Raw genomic sequence first — 25,841 nt, 5'->3', positions numbered from 1 at the left:
TGCCAGTTTTGTGTAGTCTGCCAAGCATATTTTTATGCATTCTCTCAGTCGCAATCAGCAAAATCCATCATCTGATACCACATATTTTCAGAAAGTACAAGCAACACTCCTCTGGCAGTTTATTTGGAGTAAGAGGCAAAATGATATGCTATTTTGGATAGCTTCCTCCTTAACCTGCACAAAATATTTCAGATACCAGACAGCAGCATAAAGAGCAAGGATCCCATTCATTAAACAACGCTACAGAGGCAGCTCTGCAAATTAGGCAAAATCCACCCAAGACAGCAGCAGTGCTGTAGAGCAATGTGTGGCTGCATCTAAAGGACATCCTCTGCTCAGCAACCAAGTTTTCCTTTAGCACTGTCCCTTTCCCCAAAACAAAAATAATGACAACATATCACATGCCTGACCACAGTTACGCAAGAATGCACAACAATATTTTGGACCAAGTACCGTACTACATTTTGGAGCATTACATAAAGCCACACATTGATGTGGACAACCCTTCAAAGCTTTGGCAGCAGCTAGGAACTTTCTCATAACCTTACAAGTTTTATTCTGAACAGAATAAAACAGAATATTTATATGAGAACAAAATCCCACTCAAGGAACAACCCACACCAAGTGACATCATGCCTATTATCAGCCAGAGGGCATCTGCACCTTGTTTTTGCTACCAGACACATTTTCACAAGCCGTAGTCTTGGCAGGATGTGTCATTCTTCCGGTGTCGTGGTGAAGCAGCTGATTTTGTAGGTGATGGAGAAGCTGCACCAGGTAATTCAGGCCCACCTTCAGCAAGGGCTGGTGCCGAGGCCAGGAGAGGCACTTTCTTTCTTCCCAGGAAACCAGCTCCTTCAAATCCCATTTTCTTTTTGCTTTCTGCTTTGGTTTCATTCTCTTCTTCTGGTCCTCTTCTTTTGAGATCCAGAGAATTCTCTGGCAGGCGGTGAACCTCTGCACTGCAACACCCACCTGCCTCTGTCACGCCGGTGCCTCGCACTTCAAGTGCTGTTGACTGGACTGCCTTCCTCTCGGCTGCAGAGCCCTCAGCTGTTGCCTTCCTGGCCTCTGTCTGGCTTGAATTCCCATTTGCAGCAGCTGCCTTTTCTGTTGGGCTTTTGCTGGGTAAGTTAAAAGCCTGGAAGTCCCGGTAACTGTGGAAGCTCTCTGTCCGCCTTGCTCTTGCCAAGAGGGGGCTTTCTCTGTATGGCCGCACAGAGCCATACGTGGCCGTTTCGTGGATTGTTTCATGGTGCTGCAATTGGAGGCTTCAGAAAATACAAGAAAAGCAGATGTTAGGCTGAGAATAGCAGCCGGTTCTTCTGCACACCACTGCTCCCACCCACCACTGCAATTACCACTACAATAGCAATACACTCATCACAGCCACCACACAAAGGCTTCCAGATCACTTCAGATTCTCAGAGGATACTTTGGTCTGGACACATACAAACCAGTAGAAATAAAGGAGTATGTGTGTGGTTCAAGCCACTTAGGGCATGAATTCAGAGGCTCAGCTACAGCCTTCAATTCACCAAACCAGTCTGCCTACCTGAAAAGCAAAACCTTTGGTGCCTGCAGCTGGTGACACACTTGGTGACTTACCTGGAATTAGATTCCCGAAGTCGGTTTGGTTGAACTACTGAGGTGGCAGGACTGATGTTGGGTGTGGCACAGCGAGATGTACTCAAGTCACACTGGTCAAGCAGCTTCAGCAGCTCTTCCTCTGTGGGGCCACCAACATCTGCAAGAGAAAGAGCTCTTAGAGGCCAAGTCCATTTACTGCAGTTAGGTACTGTGAGGACATGAAAAAGAACCACACCACAGTCCTGGCCTAACACAATTTACCTTTGTCTTCACTCTTATTAACCATGTCCATAGCTGTGGTCAGGTCCCACATCTGGATGCTGCCATTGGAATGTCCAGTGAAGAGGTAGCGGCGTGGCCGGGAGCCCATCCTGCTGGATCCTTCGCATTCTCGCACAGTAAATGATGAGATGGTAGTGCAGTCAACTGCCTGGATCTCACAGATCCTACAGGAAGAGAAATCCCAAATTACTTGAACAATTGCACCTGGCAGAGTTGGGTCACTGAAGTCAGTACTGGGTTCATTCATTTTCTGAGAAGGCACGAAACTTGCCATCAGAAAAAGATGTTTTCTACAGATAAAATTCCTTCCCCTGCATAACTGGCACACTGCTCAGCTGCAGACAATTCCTTCCCACCCCCAGTCCATCTGCACTCTTACTGCTTGTTTATTAGGCAGCCCCCACATGTTCTATGTCTGTTTGTTAATTGCAATGATAAGAAAGCCAAGGCTCTCATAACAGTGACAGAAACTAGCCCCTTCATAGACACTCTAGGAAATTAACCCATAGAAACAGCACATTTAACCACAAAAGTTATACAAAAACATATAAAAAATCCAAAGACAATGTAGATATTATCTATAAAGATAACTTTTGTCATATCATAACTGCAATTTCACTTGTCATGGCAGACCTCCATTGCTTTTTTCCCCTTTATTTTAGAAGCTTATGAGTGATGAGTACAAAAGGACTCCCAAAACTAAGCTGCTCATGCTCTGGGTAGTTTGTTTTACTGGCCCTTTGTAGTGAACTTTTCACCCAAGCAGTGCCAAAATAAGTCATAGTGTTGAGGCATTAATGTTTTCATCCAGATTCAAAGTTATTAGGCAAGAGATGCAAAAATGAAGCACAGAACTGGATCCATTGTCTTTTCTGATCTCATCATCTTCCTAGCCTAACAGGAAGAAAAACAGCTGTGGATTTGACAACATTTTTTTGCTATTAGAATAACATTTTTTGTTATTCTACTAACATTGGCAGCAATGTTAGTAGAATATTATGAAGTCAAGCCTAAGAAAATTATTGAATAGATGACCTAGAAAACAGTACCTCCACTTTAAAGGTTCTAATGTCTTCAAAGCCAAGTGCAAAGAGAGAAACCCATTTGTGAGCAGCATATTCCCTGCCACCAGCAATTTCAGCATTACTTTTGAAGTTAAATATTATCATGGCACCATGGTTGAGAGTCACATATTCTGTAGAGGCACAGAAATGTTTATTTTGTGAGCTCCATCATGAAGTGAGTCTCCAATATCACATTTGTCAAAAAGCCTTTTGGCTTTGAGGTTATAATAATTGTTAAATAACAGTTCTGTTACTGGCACACAAACAAGAGTTCAGCCAGAGCTGTCTAGCATAGTAGAAGACTGCACACACTCAGCATGGAGCAGGGAGACATCACCACCCGAACAGGCCTAGGCCTGCCTCTTTCCCACTTAAAACATGGATGTACCTTTTCCCAGTTGAAGACAGCCTCACAAACAGCTTATTTGTAATAGGAACAACTTTTTGGATAAACACCTGTTGGTCATCACGTTCACCAAAGGGTCCTAGAGGAAAAAAAGGAATGATCACTTGTTTCTTTGTTTGTTTCAATCCTCTCAGCTTTTTCCCCAAACAGTTCTGAAGACCCAGACTCATGTGAGTATGACCACTGCAATTTTAAAGTATCAGGAGCAGGGAGCCAAAAATGACCAGTAGCTAGCAAAAGCCATTCAATGGTTAGCAGTCTCTACAGATCCAAATCAGCTTTTGTTGTTCTAACGGACATACATTTTTAAGTTTGCTGTGTGTTCCTGGAGGAATTACTATGTCAGCACAAACCCTATATTAGGTCTCTATAATAACAGCAAGTAATTTGTTATTTTGCAGCTCCTCCATGTCTAAAGGCTTAATCAGATCTCTTGCAACTAACCCCAGCCTGTGTTCACAGGGCATCCTATTCATCAAAGGTTCATTTACAAGGCTCAGACCACCAAGGAATCTAAACTGTCTACCCATATTTACCAACATATATTCCCTCAGTATCTTGCTACAGCAATGTGCTAGCACCCTTTGCCTCTGCAGCACTTGCAAGGCTTCAGTGAACTTTGTCATGACTTCAAAGTCATTTAAGAATTTTTTCCATGCTTTGTTTAACCCCAGCTGAACATTGAACTAGAATTTGCAGTAGACCAAATGTTTGCTATGCTCATCTGTTTAATACAGTCTCCTGTGCTTTCTCTCGTTCTCTAGTTTAATCAGAATTGAAATGCTACATCAGTTTGCTCAAGGAAGAGGTGTAGTATCTGTGTTCCAAAGACTTTTTTGTCCATTCTTCTGTCATTCAGAGTCCTTTAAGTGCTCACTCTCTACAGCCTAAATAATAATTCCAAGTTAATCTTACAGATCCTTGCCATCATTTCAAAGGGAGAGCAATGTATAAGAGCTTACACTCATTGTCTTGCATGTTATAGGGCTGAAGGACTGTTAAACCATTATAAGACTAGGGAAGGTACAGGCACAGCACAACCCAGAGACAGCCTACCAATGTCATTTCCAGAACAGTAACTGCCATGACTCTCTGCTTCCTCCAGGGATAAGATTTTGAATGATGCAAGAGGTGTTGAGCCTGGCTGAGTTGAAATCATACCCCGGAACCGAGTCACAGTCCATGTCCGGACATGGTTGTTATCAGCACAAACTAGAAAGGAAAAGATGTGCATTTACAAGGGATGACAAAACATTTATATAAACTTCTCTAATACTCATCTACATTATAGTTTTTCAAGACTGAGCAATCAACAATTTAGTCAATGTGAGATCATACAGCATCTCCAGACAATTTTCTAACAGTCTACAAATTCTTGCTGATGTCCTATTTTCTATTAGTTTTGTTTCTTCACTCAGAAATTCAAAAAACGGGACAGGTGCAAAACCAAACAAAGGTCTGGTCTAGCACCAATAGCAATCCCCTGTCTGCAGATGCTAGGACAAGAGGTCATGAGAGCAGCCTGGCAGCAGAACCCTCCTCACACAACAGCCCTATTCCATTGAATTCATTAATTAACTCAGTTTTGTACAGAGAGATGTGCCCTCTCCTGGTACTGAGAGTTTAGCAGCAACTTGCAGGGGAACAGATGACCTCTGGGCTGTTTATTTGCAATATAATTGGATACCATGTTCCTGTTCCTTTTTTTTTTTTAATAACAAGATAGCAGCAAGATGTAAACCAGTTCTCTGCCATGCCCTGGTTGCTGGATTCTGGATGAAATAAATTTTTACAGAGGAAGGAGTGACTGCATCTTCTCTGCAAGTAAGACACGTTCCTAAGCATAAGACCAGGACAAGCAGAAGAGCACAACAGACACTGGGAGTCTGCTGAAAACAGAAACAGAAATAGCCCTTTGAAGTCACAGGAAGGCTTTTTCGAGGGCCCAGGAGGAGATGGTGCACATTTTGCTGCAGCCCAGAAAGCTCCTGAAAGGCTGTTAAAATAGAACTAGTGCTGAAGGACCTGCACACAACAATAAAACTTGACAGAGATATATTTGTTTACAAGCCCTGTTATTTCTACAAATGGCAACCTTTGAATAAGACACAAATGAAAGAGTGAGCTGTTCTAGTATCTGCTCAAATAAAACTTGGGCCTTTCAACTGCTAAAGGCTTTGAAGGAAGCTTACTTTAAAGAGGATCCAAGCAAATCTAGCCCTTCACTTATCCCCAGATCCGTCCAACTAATTTCTATTACATGTGGGAAATATGCAAGTTATAGAGCATAGCATACAAATACTGCATTGCTCAGGAGGAGGGGAGAACCAGCAATACACATCTGTGCACACATTACCTGACACGAGGTGTTTCTCTGAGAGCATGATCTTCGTGACAGGGCTTCGATGAACCGTGAAGGTCTGAAAGAGCTGAGGGCCAGACCCGACTGTCTCAGGGTGCTGAACAATCACCCTCACTGCTCCAGAGCTGGTGCCATATGCAATCTCAATCCAATTGCCACTTACACCTAAAACAAGCAAGAACACAGTTGTTCCTCTAGGAATAAAAGCTTGCTTTACTGGGGGCCAGGGAAGGAGACAGTAGAAAACAGTATTTCCAAGCTTCCACCGTAAGAAAGCTATGTTTTTCAAACCCTGTTTACTCATTATTTTCCCATAAACAGGGAGGGCATTTTGCCACTAAAATGACCCCAGGTTTGTTCAATTCCACACGACATGCTTCAACATTGTCTTAACAAAAGCCTGTTTTCCCATTCTCTCCTCCCTCCTGAAAGAAGACATGGATGAAGTCATATAGTCAGATATTTTGGCACTTCTCACAGTGATATGGTCTATAGGTGCCACGTAACATTTATTTTTCTGCTTTAGTTGGAGGCAAATGGGAAAGCAAAGCAAAACAGAAAGAACTACAGCTCAAAAAGTCACTGTGGTATCCATATTATTATGTGAAAGTAACCATTTCCTCCCAGTCTGGGCTTTTTAGAGTTTTACTTTGTTTTAGGTTTTTGTTGTTGCTATTGTTTCTCTTTTTAATTTAAAAGATAACTGCACCATAATTTAAAAAGCATCATCACACTGCATATGGAAATGTTTCTTAGCATACTGGTTATAAAGTCAGACACAACAGCAAGGTTGTGTCTCCCCCTTACCCAGTTCAGCACAAAGTATTTCAGCAAATACAATTAATAATCTAAGTGCCTCTCTGGTGCAAAAGACTTAAAACCACTAGGCACAGGAATTAATCTAGAAATACATGTAAGTATATGTACCTATTTATACAGATTACAGGTGTAAGGAAAAACAGCTATGCCTAGTGTTTATCATTCATTTGAGGATGATTAAATGAAGAAAAATTCTTTGTTTATGTCAAGGGCTACCTTGTATGCTTTAACCCTGCTAAGCAGCAATAGGAAAGGTCCATTTAGAAAACAGAAAAGCACATTTCTAACAAACTCTCAGTGAAGAGACACTGGTAGAATACTGACTTGTTTTAGGTGTGAGGTAGACACTGAGAGCTGTTATAGCATCATTGGAGGGATCATGGTACAATTCTGTCACAAGAAGATCATTGTCTTTCATTCGAAGTGGGAACTTCTGCATGTCTGTGGGGAGGAGATATTTACCCTCATTAGACAGAGTTCTTCTGATGCAACTTAAGTCAACTAAAGTGTGTAACAAACAAGCAATAGCACCTCGTTTTTATTCCACCCTGCTCCCATTTCTTACCTATATAGTAGATAGAGCCATTGTTACAGCCCAGCAGAAGGAAAGACCCAGCAGTGTCATAGCTTGTGATAGGAACAACATCCTGAACCTACCACAAACACAAAGGAAAAAATAATCATATCACGAATTTAGGTTGTTAATTCATCAGTTTTCAGACATTTTTGGTTGAACATTACTTGAGTTTGGTACTGGGCTGCAGCCATTGTGCACACACTGGCACGTACAATGGCATTCCTAAAATACTGCATATTCCTCTACCAAACTGGATCTGAAGTCCTGGAGTTCAGCAGACAAATCACCACAACTGCTCTGGATGATCCTTCTCTGTGTGAAGGAACAAACCTTCAAGAGTTGTACCTAAACCATGTCTTCAAAAGTAGGTATTTTTCCATATGCCATTGAGTGTATTTCACCTTTTCTGTCCTCTCCCTTCCTCTGTTTCTGACAAGCCCTTAAGAGACTTCTGCACCAAGGAACTAGATATGTTACCTCTCTATGCCTTCTTTATCCCAAGTTTTGTATCCCTCTGCCAAACTATGGAAATCACTGCCTCTAGCAGATATATAATGAGGGGTAAAAATTCTTGTTCCATTACAGTTTCTCACTTCCAACACATGAAGACACCAAGCAAGCTGGAAGACAGCCCTGTCATATTTTACTTACTGGTCTACAACTCAACACATGCCCTTTCTTTGCCTTCTAGGATTAAAAGGAGAGCTTATTGCTCCAAGTGGGACAGAGATTTCAAGCAAAGGAAAAGTTTATCTTATGCTAGGTAAAGTTTCCTATTTCAAAGAATTATTTTTTGCTTTAGCCCTGAGGAGGAAAAAGCCAAAAGCCATTTTATCCAGAGCACTCAAATATGCACAGTGTCATGGTATTTGTCCTGTACTCTTATGTTTAAGTCAGTTCACTTAATATACCTTGAATACTAATTAATGGACATTTCGGCCTAAGTTCTCATTTTTCTCTCACAAGCATCATCCTTCCAATTGCTACAGAGACTTGAAAAATCATTTGCAAAATAATTACAATGTATCAGCTGGAAAAAAGTAAAACAAATTAACCAAAGAAACTTCCCCACATCCCAAAAAGCTTGAACTCTAATCCAGTACCCCTTCCTAACTTAAGGATGGCCTGTAAGCCTCTAAAACATTTTATCTTCTCTCCTTCTGCAGCAGGAAGAATTGCTTAGTGTTCCTAGATAGGAACACTAGAGGTGATTCAGCAGCTGCCTTCTGCCAAGATGTGAACTTTCATTAGGAAACAGAGCAACTCTGTGCAACAGTCACTGGCAAAGCATGGCCAGTGAGAATCCTCACTTTGCCTAGTAGGATTTTCTGTCACACTCTACTGCTTTATGTTACCTCTTACTCTATAGCACTTAATATTCTGCTTCCTTTAAGCTCTCCTTTGCTAAGAATTTCATTACTAATGTATGTAGCACCCACACCCTCCTTCTCCTTTTAGCATGCAACTAAAACACTGCCAGAGCAATAAGTACTAGGGAAACCACCCCAGTAGTCTGCTCAAATCTCCAAGAAGGGAAGAAGATGCAAAATCCAATAAGATGCAGAGATCAGAATTACATCTTTAGGGTGTAATGCATTAGAGATCACCATATAAAGAAGAATAGATTTGCACAAATGAAAGTAGAACTTAGAAAGACATCAGCCTGAAAGAAGATAAAGTTCTTGCTCTGAAATGGGATCAGCACACTGTTCTACAAAAACCTCTCTCACTGAAGCAAGTATGATTGCATCCTAAGTCCAGAGCTGTGGGCAGCTCATGGAAAGCAGTCAGTTAAATATCAAATATTCTCATTAGCAATTTCAAGATCAGTCTGCCACTTTACATCTTTATGGGGTTCTTCAAGAAAAGATTGTGTTCTAAAGGGATATTAAGAGTCTACAGGAAGACATTTGTGGGTTGTTGATTTTTTTTTACTAGCAAATGAGCTGAAGATACAGAAAACACCTTGAAATTGTATTGTTTTGGAGTTTTTGTTTGTTGGTTTGGTTTTATGTGGGTTAGTTTTGTGTTTGGTTGATTTTGTTTGTTTGTTTATAAAAGGAGCTATTCTCATTCTCTTGGAAAAAAACAGCCAAAATGTTGTACAGACACACTGGCATATAAGCCTCTCAAAGATTTCCTACTCTAAGAAATGCTTTCACTAGTGGAATAGTCAGTCAAACTGAGGAACTGTTCAGATGATCAGAAAGATTTCTGTGTCTCCCCCAAAAACAAAGACAATGAATGGGACATCAGGTTTTATTTCTTAAGACTTGCTCCTTTAAAAAATACTGTTAAACATGAGATTGCCAGATATCATTAAGTTGTCCCTTAACAGAAGATTTTGCAAATGAGTAGAATTTTAAATAATGTTTTGTTAAATTCGAGGCTGTACTAACCTGTCTGTCTCTGCTGCAGAAGCAGAGTTATCCCACACCTATTCTCTATGTTATTTGTTACCAGTACTATCACTTAAGTGTAAAATCAGAACTTGATCAGCAAACAGTTGAGCAGCCTCAGGTCAGTTCTGCCTCTTGAGATTTGCAAGGCATTTTTGGGATTTTTTAGTGCATCTAGGTTTTGTGCCACAAAGGTGCGCATCCAGCTGCATTACATGCTTTGTTATTTGAATGTTCGACTGTTTCTCAGACTCATGCTGACTCCATGGATCTCTCTATTTAATGTGCATTCTGACAACAGGAATCAGTGCAGCCAGAAGCATCCACACACATGACAGGCATCATTAAAATGAAGTCATGTATTTCTGTTGAAGAAGTCTCCTATTGTAAAGCAGCTTTGAAGATCCCCAGATACCAGACTGCCTTCTTGTTTTCTTTCACATGGTCCAGAAATTACTGTCACACATTCCCTAAAATTTTATTTCCTATGATGCTAGTGAAGTTTTTACAAAGTTAGTAATCCATAAAGAAGTTTAAATATACTGGTACTTGACATTTATTACCCCAAATCACACCACATCCTTTCATTTGAAAGCCTAAAAGCATGCTTCTTAGCAACACCAAACAAGTCAACATTCTGCTCACAGGCACAATACCCAGGTGATAAACTCCATAACACAAGTTAGGGCTCAAAACCCTATGATGAGCATTTCCCACATGCTTTTAGATTATTTTATTCTCTTTTTACTAGAAAGACATTCCAGCTTGTAAAAAGTGATGTGGAAGCTTGAACAGACCTGCCAGTGCTGAGTCACAGCGTTCCATACTCCAACCTTCCCTGTATGGCTTGTAGCCACCAACTGGTTGCCAATAAAGAAGAGAGCATCTACAGGCACTCCAAGACTGAACACTCCTGCAAAAAATGAAGAGGCTGTGAAGCTCATATAAAATGAAGAGAAAAAACACAGTAACAATGGAATCTCTCTATTATTATCACATCACATTTATTCCAGTAGCAAGTAAAGAACAGCCAAAACTTGGTTTGCAGTGTGGTAGGTGAGGCACCAGGCATGCAGCAAACTGGGTGCCAATGAATGCCAGTGTGATGTCATCTCTACTAATACCAGCATTATTTGGAAAGAAGGCAAGAGAAGCTAGAAGAGCCCTTATGAAATATATAAACATTTTTCTACAGGCATCAAGTTCTCAAATGGCTTTAAAATAAATAAAAAACTTATATTACAGCAAGCGGGAATTTTTGTTGTTTTGTGGGGTTTTTTTTTAGCTGTGACTCTAAAGCGTCGTTTAAGAAGCAGCAATTTCATGGGTTTTGCAAATTTGTGCCATACTAGTTTGCAATTACCTGTTAAAATATTACAAATTCTTGATGACATTTTTTTGTAAGTCCAGTCAAGTAAAAATAATTTGAAAATGGATTTCAGGAACTAAACATGACTACAAGGCTTCAGCCTTATTCTTTGGAAAAGACTGAACAACTCAAAAGTGACTTTATTTGAATACATTCTAATGTCTGTTTTAGCATAAATACTTAACTCAGAAAAATAAGCAGCCTGCAAAAGCCTACTTATTTCTTTCCATTCCCAGACCTTTTATTTGGTTGCAGTCCTTAAGCAGAGAGTACAGGCTATTAAAACTTGAAGCTATATAGGGAAGCAGTTTCACCAATTATCACATACTATTGAAGTTTGGAAAATAAAACTTACCAGCAAATGCTGGCCTTCCAAGTAAAGGAAATATGTCATCAACAACATTTCATTAATAAAAATCAAAACAGTGTAGCACTTGACAGGCATTGATGGCTGTGGTTGCAGCTGACCTTAACATCTGAGGCCTTCCACAAAATTGATCCTTTCTTTAGAGCTTCCAAGTCTCATCATAGATCCAATATGAATAACTGAACTGCAAACTTGGATAGAATACCACATTTTGTACTACTTATTGCCCATGTATTTAAAAGTTACAGCATACTCAAAAGGTCTGAGGTAATTTACAAGTTTGCAAGCTATGAAGTCTAGCAAAATGGCCTTGTAATTAACTTGGTTTGTAAATAATTCCAGGCTATGTTTTTCTGCCTGGTAATCACAAAAATACTGGGGATACATTACAACACCAAAGTGTCAAGCTTCACTCACAAGTTTCTATTCCATCCTGCTCACTCTATATATTTATATTACTTCTCACTAATATTCCTTAACAGCAGATAGATGTTGTCAAAACAAGAGTATCCAATAGCTGGAAAATTCCTCAACATTGTTTAGGACAAACTCAAATGTACATACTGTCATTCCTACACAAAAAACAGCCCTCTGTAACATCCAAGAGGGAATCTGAGGAAATTGTTTTAATTATGGTGCTAAACCATTTTCCAGGGCAAAGTACAATCATTCAATGCAGATAAGATTCAGCAGTACAGGGCACATGAAAAGGGCAGTAATAAAAAAATCCACAGAAACAACTAGAATTGATTACTCCAGAGAAGGACGAGGTTCAAGGAAATCAAGGAAGACAGCTTGAATGGTCTGGAGGAATTTGAAGTGTCAGTCTTGCTTAGGCTCAACAATCTTGAGACTTGTCCACAGGGGAGACAACACTATATGTAATGACAGGCTCTTGTCCTAAGGGTCCCTCTCAGTAAAATACTGCTTACAGCAGCAAGCCAGCAGCAGTGTCTTATGTAAGTAATATCAAAAGGGAAGAAAGCGCTCTGGGAGAGCTCTATCACAGAGATGCCAGCCCACACAATTTGCTGGGGATGGTGTTGCCAGGCTCCAGCAACTGTTTGGAACAAGTAGTTTCTTTCACAAGATGACAGCAATGTACTGTATCTCTAACACAAAGCAGCACTGCAAGCATTTGTCTCTACAAGGAAACAAAACAGCTATGTTCAAGTTATAACTATTAAACAAGCATTTTTTTTAAACCAATCAACATGACTTATTATCTAAAAGAAGAGCAGTACTTTTTGGTCAGTGTGAGTCTGACTAGGAATTTCATCCTGTAGGCACTTTCTGTCTGCTTCCCCCGTCCTCCTGCCCCAAGTGGCAATTACTCTGTTTCACAGTGTCACTTGAATGCAGTACAGCAAAAATCCTGGTTAGCAAAAGTCCTTGCTTCAGTTTTGTTGCCATTTTCAGTTATAGTCTAAGCTATCAGAACCTTAGGATACTGGCATATTTTAGAGTTTTTATTTGAAATTAAAGTCTTCTTTTGGTTTTCTGTGTCTCTTTGCACTTGATTTCAAAAAATCCGAGATGATGCTTCTTGTGTCTTGCTGCAAATCCCAAGGTAACACAAGCAGCTAAACCAGAAAATGCAGGAGGAATGTAATGGCACAGTGCTTAAAGCAATGTCTGTTACAGAAGTACAGCTGTCACACCAGCCCTTCCCTGTCCTTAAGATTCAGCCAACGGGAGAAAGAGAGAAGAAAAGACTTCTCAGATTGGATAATTACTCTCTGCGATTAATGGAAATAATTTCATATTCAACCGTTAGACACACCTTTTGTCTTTTTCTTAAATACAATGGAATCTCCTTTTCCATTTTGCTGACCATGATTATATATAAGGACTCTGAGTCACAAGTAAAAGAGCAGTACACAGCTCATACAAGACCTTTGCCTTTCCCCATCTTCAAACATGATTTAGTGTTTCCACACATTCATGCAGGAAAAAAAAAACAAACCCACAGCAATGTTAAATAACCATTAACATAGCTAGAAATTGCCTGAGAATCTGTCAAACAAGTTCTTTAAAGGCACATGGGTCAAAGCTTGAATTTGGTAATTTTGACTTTAATTAATGGCTACTATAATTCTCAAGTCTTCAACTACAGAAATACATCTAATAACAAATTAGCTCAGCATTAAGTTTCAGAGAAAAGTGCTCACATAACCAGACTGCTGTCATACTTTATTAGCAGTATCCACTGCCAGAGGAAACAGACATTACTGGCATAGCAGTGGTTATCCAAACACCAGGGATTAGGCTAGAGGAAGTTCCAAATACTGTTCCCTTCAGTGCCTCCCAAATTTGCCCTATATTTGAACAGCAATGACTCAGACAAGCCATCAGATCAGTACCAGGGAATATTTACTTCTGGAAATGTCTTCTTGCTGTTTCTAAAGCTTACAATTGTGCGTCGTTCAGTGCCAAGGTGTATAAGCAGTAATTCCTGTATGCTTAAAGGAATAATGTGGGCTTTTCTCCTACCCTGACACCCAAGTTATTAACTCAAGAAATTTTCATCTTCCAGATTCCATTTATGAATCACATTTGACAGAGAACTGAAGTATTTTCACCATCTCTATGTAAAAATGTGGCTTTAATAACACAAAGGAAAGGAAAGAGCAGAATCACTTTATATCTATAGGTTTCCACCTCCAAAGCTCATGGGCTAGATTTAAATGCAAGTCTAGGGAAAATTTTAACTCTTAATTTGAATTTTTACACAAAAACCTCAAACTGAACAGTAAGTATTGGTTACTATCTCTTCAGTAAACACAGTGCTCTTTTATTCTCCATCTCTTTGATTCTGAGACAGGATTCCTGGTGCAGAACTGAAGGAAGTTAAAACACTGTAACAGGTTGTTGCACTATAGCTTGTTTTGCCAGTTTGTGAAAGTGAATACTGAACACCAGAAATCACACATACCTCAGAACAAGGTCTCAGGCTTCCTTCTAGTTAAACCCACACACAAAAGAAAAAACAAAACAGGTGATGATAGTTACCAATTTCACTGCCACTACCACCATCCTGAATGCTCCACAAGATAATGCTACTCTCTGAGGCAACTGCAACCATCTTGTCCTTGTCTCCATGAGGTCCTCCAACCACCTTGGCATTGAGAGCCACCCGCTCAATGGTCCAGTCCAGATAAGGACTGGTGAACACCTGCTGCCACCCAGATGACTCTTTGATCCTGGAAGGGCAAAGAGGAGAACAGGGAGCCAACATCAGAAACTCAGGAACAGACAGGCCGGTCTAATCCTGAACCAGCATGGATGATTCAGTTTTACAGTCTAAGCCCCAAACTTCAAATTCTAGAGTCTACAAAAGCTGCATTTTTTTCCCATTTTGAAGACTGATACTGCATATTATTTCAGTGCTTTGCAGCTACTGGAATCCTGTGCTGGGCTTTTTCTTAATATAAGCACATCTGATATAAAAGTTATAAGACAAAGCCAAAATCTTGGGCTAACACTAGATAATGAGTTTCAGTGTATGACTTTAGAACTCTATTAAACTCCTTATGTATCACCCAAGAAACCAAATCATGCTTTTGCATAAAGCTCTGCTCTCCAGACACATTTTCAGTTTATGGTATACTGTAAGCAGATAATACTGAACTGACTGTAAGATTTATTTTTAGAGAATAATTTCCCTGTGCATTTTTAAGACTTACATGATGTCAACACAATTTATCTTACTTAAATTCAGGAAATAATGTAGATACTTTGCACTGGAACTAAAGCAGACTAGATCTCTGCAGTCAAGTTATAGAAAATTAGAAGCAGAAAGATATGTGTACTTTTTAGCATTGTTGCTGTTACTTCACTTCAGTGTTGCAACCTGCCTGGAGCCAAAGCAATCCACACCACTGTGCTCCACCCAACTTTCTGCAACATGCAGAAGTTGTAGTGAAGAGATTTAAGAGCACAATTGCAGTAGCAAGACTTTGAATGCAACCAAGACATTCTCGCAAACCTTATGATCAAATTTTAAAAGACTTTTGTCATACTTCAAAATTTAAAAAAAAATATTATCTTTAACATGCACTGTACTTTACTGTAGAAGAATGGAGGAGGGAAAATTCCACTGTTGTATTCCTAGAGCTCCTTCAACTTTTGGAAGAAAAAAAAAGAATACAAGACTGCTACCTTCAGTCTCTGTGAAGAAAAGCAGCACTTTAAACTGGCATGTTGACCTAGACCCTCTCTAATGAGCCTTTCAAGTCTGACCTGGTTCATCAAAAGCATCACTAGTAACATAATTTCAATGGCAAAAAGTCTTGTTAAGTAGTTTACCAAGCAGGAAAGAGGCAGAATCTTTAACTTAAAGTGAGCTAGCAACCAAGGAAAACAGCCAGAGATAAAATCCTAAGAAGGAGACAATTAGCAAAAAAAAGAGTTGAAAATCATTGACTCTTTCTCTGTCAGACAAAAACATTAAGCAGAGCAAGGGAATCCACATTTAATACAAATTAAAGCAAAAAAAATTGCAGCGGTGAATGCAAGTTAGATGTGATTTAAGTTACAAAGTTTAAGCAATTAAGTATTCTAGAGAGTGAAAAAAGCAGCAAAGTATAGCTTTAGCTTGGCAGTAAGCAGAAAGAAGCTGCTCACATTACATTCTTCTCCCCTCTTTTTCTGAGCCACAGTATGAAAGCCATGTTAGATTGGTCTGGGCAACAGCTCTTGTTAAAAGCTGGATGGATTTTCCCTCCAAAAGACAGCCACTAATAAAATCAAGACTATGAGATGTGAACTTAAGACAGCTTCCATCATGTGGAGGTATTGCTCATCTTCACCTGATCTTAAAAAACAGCCAGTTTGTTTTAAAGACATTTAAGACGTTTTTCAGCCATCCAAGTGAAGTAGTGAATGTTTAACAGTTCTGCTCAGCAAAAAAAAAGAAACAAAAAAAAAAAACCCAAAACAAAACAAAAAACCAAAACAAAACCTGAAGACAAGGTAGCAAAAATTCATTAACTGTTTCACCTTCCTTGACAGTGTAACATCACAGACTCTTTCCAAACTCACAGCAGGAAAACTTTTAAAATTAATTTCCATTGAAAAGCCTGCTTTAAAACAGGCTTTTGAAACAGTCACATTGGAGTAAATTTGCAACTTTTTCAACAGTATCAAGAACGCACATCAAATCAAAATCTGAGTTCCTATCAAGCAGCACAAAAAAAAAAAGCAGTAATTGATATTCATAGGATGAGACTGAAGGCATTTACTACAGTTATTTCAGAGTAAACATTTCGCTTTGCTCATAGCCAATAATAATATTCTTTTTAGCTTCCTGTAAACCAACAAGCAACTCTATTCCTACCTGTAGCAAACAGCAAAATGGGCATAGGCAGCTACTATCCAATTGTGGTGGCCAGCTACTATTAGGACTTTGCGTGGGTCCACAGGAAATCCTAAAAACAACAAAGCTGAAGTCAGGCAAGTGATGAATATTAGATAAGCAGAGACAGCTATAACAGGATAGAGCTGTCTGCTAGGATGTGCAACAGAAACTTTAATTATTAAGTATTCAATAAACATTTTCAGCAAGATTCTAGCTCGCAGTATTGGTATTCAAGCATTAGTTCATGCTCACAGCCTTGGTATGCTACAGAACTAATGCTTGAAGAATGCACCTTTTACCTCCTTTTATCCAGGACTGCCTGCTTCCAAACCTCTAGCAGCTCACTGAAAATCAGCAATTCATACCCTTCTTTTATATTACATAGTTTTGCCTTTAACATAGTCTAGATTTTCCTAACACTGCTACGATTTACAGGATTATGACAGAAATACAGCACTTCTGATAGCATCATTTTGCCTGCAAAGTCAAAAGCTGGAAAATTACATAATTCAGGCCTATCTCACAATTCTTCTGTGAAGACTACTGCAGGGCAAGTGAGGCACCAAGAGCAAGAAAGAGGTGGAAAAGCAGGAATTAGGCCCTGAACAAAGACCAAAGAGACAGTGGCCTCTCTGGTTTTTATTATGGTTTTAGTACAGTATAAGGCATTTGTCTAAGGGCCATGCTAAGACTGCATGAAGAACTTTGCCTTTCTCTGAAGCCTCACACGTGGACTGTGAGCCTTCAACACTGTATAGGGAGTAGTGTTTAACTAAGTATTCAGCAGTTTTAACCAGGCAAATACAGAATAGCAGATTTAAACCAGATTCAGCCACACAGTTCTTATTTCCCAGAGATATGCATCTTTGCAATTTGCTTTGGTTTTAAAACTGACACTCCTCACCTAGTCTGACTGTACCTTCCCCCGTACCAGCAAGTGTAGGCTGGACACCACCTCCATGCATCTCGCTCTCATTCTGACCCATTCTGATGTCGGTCGGTGGCCCAGTAGTATTATTTATCTTACGGCTGGGAATGCCTATTAAAAAAAAATAACATATTTTTGTCCCTCCTTAAATTTCAGCAATATAAGAGATATTAGTTCACTTTAAAAATACGTGATTAACACTTGTGCTTAAATTAAATTCTGATGAAAATTTATCTGCTACAAAAAAAAAAAAAACAGGCAATACTGTAACACTGAAACAGAAAATGCTTTTGCTCTCTATGTTGACATTCACCATCTGTGGAATTATCTTCAGAAAACTTGTCAATAATGGACAAGATATCCTTTAGACTTAAGGTTAATACATGCACTGTGTTCATCTCTGCAGAGAATTAAAAAATTCTAGCAGGTACTGATGTTGGTAAGGAAGGCCCATTAGTGGTGATTTGGCACCTGGGCAATAGGACACCCAAGGGAACTCTGTGTTCAGAAAGAAGAAAGCACCTCATGCTGATGACATTAGATTGCAAGGCTCCTGAAGAGCCTCTGCTCTAGTATACAACCACACACAGCCCGCTTAGTACTAACATGCCACACCGCCTGCCCAGTATTCTAAACGTGCTGTTTTCTACAGCACAGCAATCAAAGTCCTAGATTTAAATCACAAATGACAGCAGCAAGTGCCAGCAAGCAACATCAGACCATGAATACAAGAATACCTGGAGGAGGTAGGTAGCCGTGAAAAAGGACACTGCCACAAGATGAGCGTTCCAGTTCTTCACATAGTAGCAATCTTCTCACTAAGGAGGAAACCCAGATATGACTGCAGCTTTCAATTCCTTGAAAACATTGCATAAAATATCCTTCCATTTTTAAAAACTTTTACTTTGAAAATCTTCTGGGTCACAACTACCCAGGATTTGCCAGTAGACCACTACCACAATAATAATTATAAGATGAGCTCACATTAAAAAAACAAAAGTTACCTAAAGGAGTGATTCCATAGAATTCAGCTTCATGCCTGAGAACATTAATACTCACTCCCCTACAGAAACAGGAAAAAAAAAACAAAAACAAAAAAGAACAAAATGAGTCAATACCTTGAATATAAATGCTTGCATATAACTGGATATTACAAATCTAAATATCAAGCTACCTAACAGTTTATCAAATTACCACAAAATATGTTCAACATGTTGATGCTTGAGATTTTAAAGTGATCTTAATTTGACTCAATTTTCATTAAAATAAAGATCCAGAAACAATAAAGAAATACACTGCAAGAAGTGGTCTACATTAAAAGAATCTACTAACAAAAGTGAATGTCACCATTTCTGCCTCCACCATGACAAACATATACTCTAGGCACAGCCCAACATCTATGAGGGAGCTGAGCCACACACCAGGCACCCAATTAGATGAGTAAGATGAAATATTTATCACATGAGTAAGTTTTCTAATCCTTCTGATTGAAATGAACTTCTTACCGTAAGTCCAACTCCTTTGTGCGAAGAAAATTTAAAATGGGTGCAAATGCTGCTGGATCTCGATCAATAAATATCTGCAAAGAAAAATTTCTTCCTTGAGTACTATTATGGAGCAACCATCAACTAAAGTGCTATTTTATACTGAATGTGGGAAAGAGTTGAAGATGAGGAAGTGAGCAAACAAAGCTCAAAAGTTTTTGAGCTTCTTCTTTGTTCTCATTATTCTACTGTCTACTAATTAAACATTCCTACAGGACATACATACAAACACTGTTGCAAATAGAGGGCACTTAATAAATCTATTTATTCCTTAGGTTTTCGAGGTTCTAGTCTCCACAAAGGACAATGGATACTTTCACTTTCTAGCATGTGTTCACTATGCAGTAACTGTGAGAAGATCTCAAGCCAGGTTTTGACTTTTTAAATTCAATTACCATCAAAACTACCTCTACACTTCTAGCAAAGTACTTGTGTGCCTTACTATTGCTCAACAACATTACTGTAACTATAGTTTCCCATTTAAGAATATCATACCCACAGACTAAAATGGCCGTGCTACATGTTTTTGCCAAAAAAAGTGCTACATTTCCATGTTGGATTACTCAACTACACATGCAATGCCTATGTAATGAAAATTACACCTCCCTGCAATACAGCAATGAGCATTTTCTCTGTTTAAGAAAAGTAGAGTTGCTGTTTCTGCAATACCTGTACAATGCAGAATTAGCATAGAAGTATAAACATCATTCAGTTTCACTTAGTTTGAAACAAAGAAAGCCAGAGGTGTCACTCATTTTCATGAAAGTTTAGCCTGACTCAGGCAGTGTAATTCCACTAGCACTCACAGTGAAAATGCTTTAGGAGAGAACCCAACCAAAAGCATAACATCAAATTAATGAGTTACAGCACATTCATTACTCACAGCACCAGTTTCATCCTTTAGTGTTGAAATTCTTCCGCTCAGCAAACTGAAAAACAGGAAATCTTCATTAGATGTCCCCCAGAAATGTACTGACACAAACATAGTGTAGGAACGCTCTGGGTCAGTTAGCTCTTGGTTACTTTTTGGTAACACAGTTTATCAGAGCAAATAAAACAGCCAGAATTCTGGAGGAATGAAATATCTCTCCTGGACAAAGGAAAAGTGCATGCACACCTAAGAAAGGACTCAGAGCTGCATCATAAGGACCTTCAGATTCCCGAAGAAAATAGACACAAGGTCTGTCCTGAAAGGATGAAAAAGTCTTCCCAGGCACTTAGAGCATTTTGTAGTTTGTTAAAATCTAGTTAAATTGGTAAAAGTTGTGGAAGCAAAAATGATGAGTAAACAACCCAGTCTGTAAGGACTTACTGGACAAAAGTGGGATGAATTAATTTTTACACAATTCTACTTCAAAATTTTTCTCCCATCAGATCAAAGTACTTTTTTTCCAGACCCATATAAAACACAATGTCAAAATCTCATTTTACTGGTAAGATGGACACCAACACCAATAGCTTTCATTTGATTCCAGATGACAATTATCAGAGATTTTCCAGTGTTGGAAAACTTTCAGGACTACTTCCTTAGCATATTTTGCATTGAGAGACTGGGGAATAGCATGAGACTTGCTCCTAGTGCCTCTCCTTGCATGCCTGAAGGTGACATTTCCCTGGCATTTCATTTATCTGAACATCTCAGTAAAATAGGAACAGGAAATGCTACATATGTCAGCTGCCAGGCTTTTATTGGGAAAGACATCTAGAATATAAAAATTGAATGTAAGGAAGCAAAATTGCCAGCATTTAGGTCTTCCTTTGTGGGTTTAGGATTAACTGAGGTGATAAAGGTACAGCAGCTGTACAACAAAATACAAACCTGCAGAACTAGTAATGGCAGTGATGTAAAAGGAGGATGTTCAATAATTCAACAGTTTCTGTATCACAAATTAAAAATCTCAGTACTTTGAGGTAACTGAGTGTAGAGCAATAACTTAAAATAAAACCCAAATCAAACAAAACCAAAAATGTTAAAGGTACTGCTAATGCATATGGCCAATATGATCACAAGTGGTAAGAGTCACAGCAGTCCAGTGGCATGCCCCTTTCCTGCAGACTGGAGGTTATTTCCACAATACTCCATCTAAAAAGTGACAGCTCCTCAGCAAATGTAAGCTGCCATGGCTACATTCAAGCAAGAAGATACCTCCTGGGTAACAGCTTACTTCAAATTAATCTGTCCCATTGCTTGAGATGGGACAGATTAGGGGAAGAAAGGGGAAGAAAGCACTAATATTATTTACACCATAAATTAAGAGCTGAGAGCATTTTTTTTTTTAATGACTGTTAATTTGAGTTTGTTAAATGTGATAACTTATTACAAATACCTGGAAAAAAATGAATCTGGAATCCACATCAGTGTTTGTCTTGATGTGCTGAACCTATGAAAACAAAGTTACAAGTTCAGAATCAACTGTAAAATTGGAAAGAAACCTGTTTTATCTAAAAATCCTTGATTTGTCCAACAAAGCTAATATCAAACAGGTTTGGGAAGTTTGAGATGCTTAAAATGCCTTCAACAAGTCAGGAGTTGCAGATTCTTTGCACAGATTGCCCTTAAAACATGAAGCAGGACTGTCTGGAAACCACAAAAGTAACATTCTTTGTATGTTTGTAACACACTGTCCCAAACATCCTGGATTTCCTGGTTCTCACACTTCAACATTAATGCTTGCAAAAAAAACCAGGTCCACAAAACCCAAATACTGCTCCACACACAAAACCCAAACAGTAAAATATATATTTATCATCAGTGTGCTGTATTTGTCAATAACTGCACACTACTCTGCTGCTTTTACTTAGGACTGAAAGGGTGCTACATTATGCACTGCAAGAGACTACAGTGAGCTTCAAGTTAATATTTTATAGGAACATGAATTATTTGCCATTTTGATATTTGGGCCCCTCTTGGGGAGGAGGGAGGAGCAATAACAATAACAGTTAAAAGAAAAAAAACACCATTATTTACTCTGAATCATATTGTGAAATAATACAAATTATAATATTGCTTATGATGCCAGACAATACTTTACATAATAAATAACTATGGATTATTTTATTCTACTTCTGGTTTTGATTTACTATGAAGGATGACAACTGAACTGGCAGCTTGGACAGTGAGCTCATGCTCTGCATCACTCTCTGGCTGTACATATCCTCTTACTAGTGCCACGACTAAGAAACCACTGGTGACCTCTTCATTAATAGAAAACAAAAAGGATACGCAAAAGTGAAATTCCATTACAATTTGCCATCTAGTACAGGATTACAAAATATATATAAAAGATATTTATATCTTTATATATATATATATATATATTTATAAAATAATAAAAATACTTATTCATAATTTATCTAATTTTCACTGCTAGTATCTTCCAGGTTTGAAGGGGAAAATAAAAAGTCAACAAACCTCATTACTTTATGCCCCCTAAGAGGCAGAAACACAGAAGCCATGTGGAACTATATAAATCATGGATTCTCCATCGGCAAACATAACAATGGCCAATCTGTTCTTAACAGAAAACCTACAGTGACAGTGTTCTAAGCACAAGCATGCACAAAGCCTTTCCTGAATAAAAATAAAAAACACTTCTCTAATATACTTCTAAGTAGTTTTGCTCAGCTTTTCTTATCAGTAATACAGCTCACTACCTCCGTCTACTTTAAGAGCAAGGGATGATTCATTTAACTATATTATAGCATGTGAAAACAATGAATTACATTAATTTTATCCAGAATTAATCTAGATCCTGCTTGTTAATATAGGGATTGATGCAGCATCACCATCATCCTCTTTCAATTTTATCAGCATGTTCAGACAGCCCCAGGATTTCCTGCCTATAATTTAGCACTATGGTTCCAGTTTAGTAAGCAATAGCTCATTGTAACATATACTTTAGAACTTTTAATACATAGATATTAATCTATGTAAACAACCAGACAGAGTCCTCCTTTCCAGGATGCAGAAAGAAGCTTAGCCAGCAACATTTACATGCATTGGTGTATCTGCAGCTCCATGCAGCGGTCAGACAGGCATCATAGGAGGCAAACCCAGGGCAAAATCCTCAAAAGACCCTTAAGCATATGCCAGTTTAAGTTATTTAAAAGAACATATAAGCAACTGGAAACAGACATGCCAAGTGAAAGTTATAAAACAACTATTTTCATTGTCTATTGTCCTTGTGGAGTTACATTGTAACCAGAGGGAGATACAGAGGCAAAAGAATTCACCCAGTTTGATACAGTAATCTCTGTGAATGTTAACTTGCAAGGGACTCTGTTCACAGTAAAGGAATTCACTGAAGTTGTGACCAGGGAGTGACGGAGCCATCACACACAACAGAGAAGTCCTGACCGTCCCAGGGAGCACTGGAGAAGTCCTGTCTGAGCCTGGAAAAGCTGGGGTCTCTCTAGTACATGCTCCAAAGCATAACTTCATGTCAGAAACAGAGAGGAGTGCTCATTTCCTCTTCTCATACAATTCTACAAACAACACCAAGAGTTTCGGGTTTCTAGTGAGAGTAATGAGAACTACTGAAGAGGAGGGAATGTGTACAGTACCCTACTCTCACCCACCTGCTGTGCACATCACCCACTCCACTATCAGCTAAGAGTCACCCGCCTTTGCAAACTGAAAAACGTGGCTCAGGTGTAGTTTGCAAAGGATATGGGCACTACCAAGGGAAGCTGAGCTTGCAAAAGACCAAAACTTCTCACACAGATGTACTATAGTACAGAGTCTCTCTATTAAAGAGGAAATATCCATGCACACATTTCCTATTGCTTACACCCAAATGTTGACTAATTTGCCTCATTCTTCCCACTTCTCTGTGTAGGCAAGCCCTCAGAGGGTGTGTATTTATTCCCTGATTAGTGTCCTTTCCATAATTCTCTGTTGTCTGCAGAGACATTTAATAAGGAAAGCAGCTTTAAGCTTCCACAGGTAATTAAATCCTAAAAGATAAACTGGCCTATAATTTCAGATACAGAGTTCATTGAAGAACCTTATGCAGCATAACATGAAATCTGGTCCAAGCCTACATCAAAGTAATCCCGAAAGCATCATTACAGGTGAGTTTCACTTAGCAAGTTACAAGCAGTTTCTCTGGGTTGAACCAAGTTCTTAATATCTCACTAAAGCAAAGGAATTCTGCATCGACTTCTATGGCACTCTAGTTTAAGAAGGGTTGCAGCACACAATTTAGTTATCAGATCAAGTCCATGCTCTGAGTAACGCAAGAAAATTCTTAGAACAGCAGTAGTAGTTCTTACTACTTATAGCTGGCTCCACGTTGTGCACATTACTTGGGAAAACACATTACTTCAGTTTCCACTAGCTACAGCAATCTGAATGATTTCATGCTCGAGCATTTTGACAGGAATGTTTGCAGTGTTTATCACGCAGATTTTGACCACAGCTGTCCCACAATTCTCTGCCTCAGCCTGCCAAAACGTCTACATCTGCCAGCTTCCACACTTCCAGCGTACATTTGAAAACAATACAGCTCTTTATTCTCGTTAATACCAGCGGTATCAGGTCAGCGATTTTAATCTCTTGCTCTCTGAGACTGTTCACTAGAAGCCTACGGATGTGATGGCAAAGCAAAGCGTCTACCCTTGAAGAGGCAGGATTCCCAAAGTCTCGAAGGCGTACGCAGAGCAGGCTGCCCTGGCATCGCTGGCACGCGGAGCTGCCGAGCCGCCCCGTGCCCGCCTCGGGGTACCCCGGCCCCCGCCGGGATAAGGCTCATCCCGGCCGCAGAGCCCCGCGGGGCCGTCCCGGGCGGGTCAGCACCCCCGCACGGCCGGGCGGGCTCCGCTCGGCGCTGCCCCTCGCTCGCCGCCCGCCGCCACCGGCCCGGGCCCGGCCCCGCCGCTCACCTGGTGCCGCCCACGTTGAGCTGGATGATCTCCCCGCTGCCGGCGCCGCCGAAGCCGCCGCCGTTCCCCGCCATCTTCCCCGCCGCCTGCTCCGGCCGGCGCCCGCCGCCGCCTCCCGCCGGGACCTCGCGGTCGAGGGAAGCAGCGGCGGAGCCGGGCGAGGGCGGCGGGGAAGGGGGCGGCGGGGGCTCGCCCGGCGGCGGCCGGTGCAGGGTGGGCGGCCGGCCGGGCTGCGGCCCCGCGGGCTCCCGGCGCTCAGGCCCGGCCGGGGGCGGAACGGGCCATGGCAGCTCCGGCAGGAGGAGCGGGGCCGGCGCGGGCCGAGAGGCGGCGGAGCGGAACGCGGGCGGGGCGAGGGGCGGGGCCGGCCCGGCCGCGGCGGGAGGAGCCGGCAGCGCCCCGCGGGCCGCGACGCGCCCGGAAGGGGCCGGCGGCGCCCGCCCGCCCCGGGAGCGGCGTCAGGCCCGGGGCGCGGGAGCCGCGGCACCGGCGGCGGCGTCTTGAGTGGTTTTAAAGGAACGAGGAGCTGCCCCCGCCGCCATCAGGCGCCAGGCGCTCCCGCCCAAAATAAAGAGAAGGGCAGCGCGGCTGGTGGAAGATCTGGGAGCGCAAGTCCTGCGAGGAATAGCTGAGGGAGCGGGGGGCGTTTAGCCTGGAGAAAAGGAGGCTCAGGGGTTGACCTTATCGCTCTGTGCAACTCCCTGAAAGGAGCTTGGAGCCAAGTGGAGGTCGGTGTCTTTCAGGCAACCAGTGACAGGGCAAGAGGCCACGGCATCAAGCTTAAGAAGGTTGAGGTTGGGCTTTGGGATGAATTCCATCACGAAAAGGGTGATGAGACGTTGGAGTGAACTGTTCAGAGAGGTGATGGAGTCACCATCCCCAAAAGTGTTAA

General features: G+C 40.6%; 1 protein-coding gene and 1 long non-coding RNA gene across 3 annotated transcripts in view; one reads left to right on the top strand and one right to left on the bottom strand.

The window, feature by feature from the left end:
* Positions 1 to 84: 84 nt before the first annotated feature.
* KCTD3 (potassium channel tetramerization domain containing 3) lies at positions 85 to 25,301 on the bottom strand. Its single transcript, XM_030269125.4, has 18 exons — positions 24,950 to 25,301; positions 21,394 to 21,447; positions 19,950 to 19,995; positions 19,028 to 19,101; positions 18,527 to 18,585; positions 18,260 to 18,340; positions 17,499 to 17,633; positions 16,574 to 16,664; positions 14,248 to 14,438; positions 10,297 to 10,412; positions 7,089 to 7,176; positions 6,848 to 6,964; positions 5,699 to 5,869; positions 4,399 to 4,554; positions 3,325 to 3,421; positions 1,852 to 2,036; positions 1,609 to 1,747; positions 85 to 1,271 (listed from the first exon to the last, which is right to left on the bottom strand). Exons 1-18 carry the CDS (start codon positions 25,021 to 25,023, stop codon positions 689 to 691), a joined length of 2,457 nt encoding a protein of 818 aa, XP_030124985.4. The 5' UTR covers positions 25,024 to 25,301; the 3' UTR covers positions 85 to 688.
* LOC115494522 (uncharacterized) overlaps positions 24,493 to 25,841 on the top strand; it is a 21,183-nt gene continuing 19,834 nt past the window's right edge. For both annotated transcript variants that reach the window (XR_012055319.1, XR_003959596.4), the window contains exon 1: positions 24,493 to 24,605. This is a non-coding gene — a long non-coding RNA (uncharacterized lncRNA). The remainder of the gene's footprint in view (positions 24,606 to 25,841) is intronic.

Source organism: Taeniopygia guttata, chromosome 3, assembly GCF_048771995.1.
Source record: "Taeniopygia guttata chromosome 3, bTaeGut7.mat, whole genome shotgun sequence".
NCBI lineage: Eukaryota > Metazoa > Chordata > Aves > Passeriformes > Estrildidae > Taeniopygia > Taeniopygia guttata.
Note: the sequence above shows the minus strand (reverse complement) of the source record. Positions and strands in the feature narration are given on the sequence as shown.

Bases quoted from the DNA above. Each gene is read 5' to 3' on its own strand.
- KCTD3 (XM_030269125.4), bottom strand. From the start codon at position 25,023: ATGGCGGGGAACGGCGGCGGCTTCGGCGGCGCCGGCAGCGGGGAGATC. The intron at 18,586-19,027 runs GTAAGAAGTTCA...CTGTTTCTGTAG, and splicing joins ACAAAGGAGTTGGACTTACG to GGGAGTGAGTATTAATGTTC. The intron at 1,272-1,608 runs GTAAGTCACCAA...TATTTTCTGAAG, and splicing joins CTTCGGGAATCTAATTCCAG to CCTCCAATTGCAGCACCATG.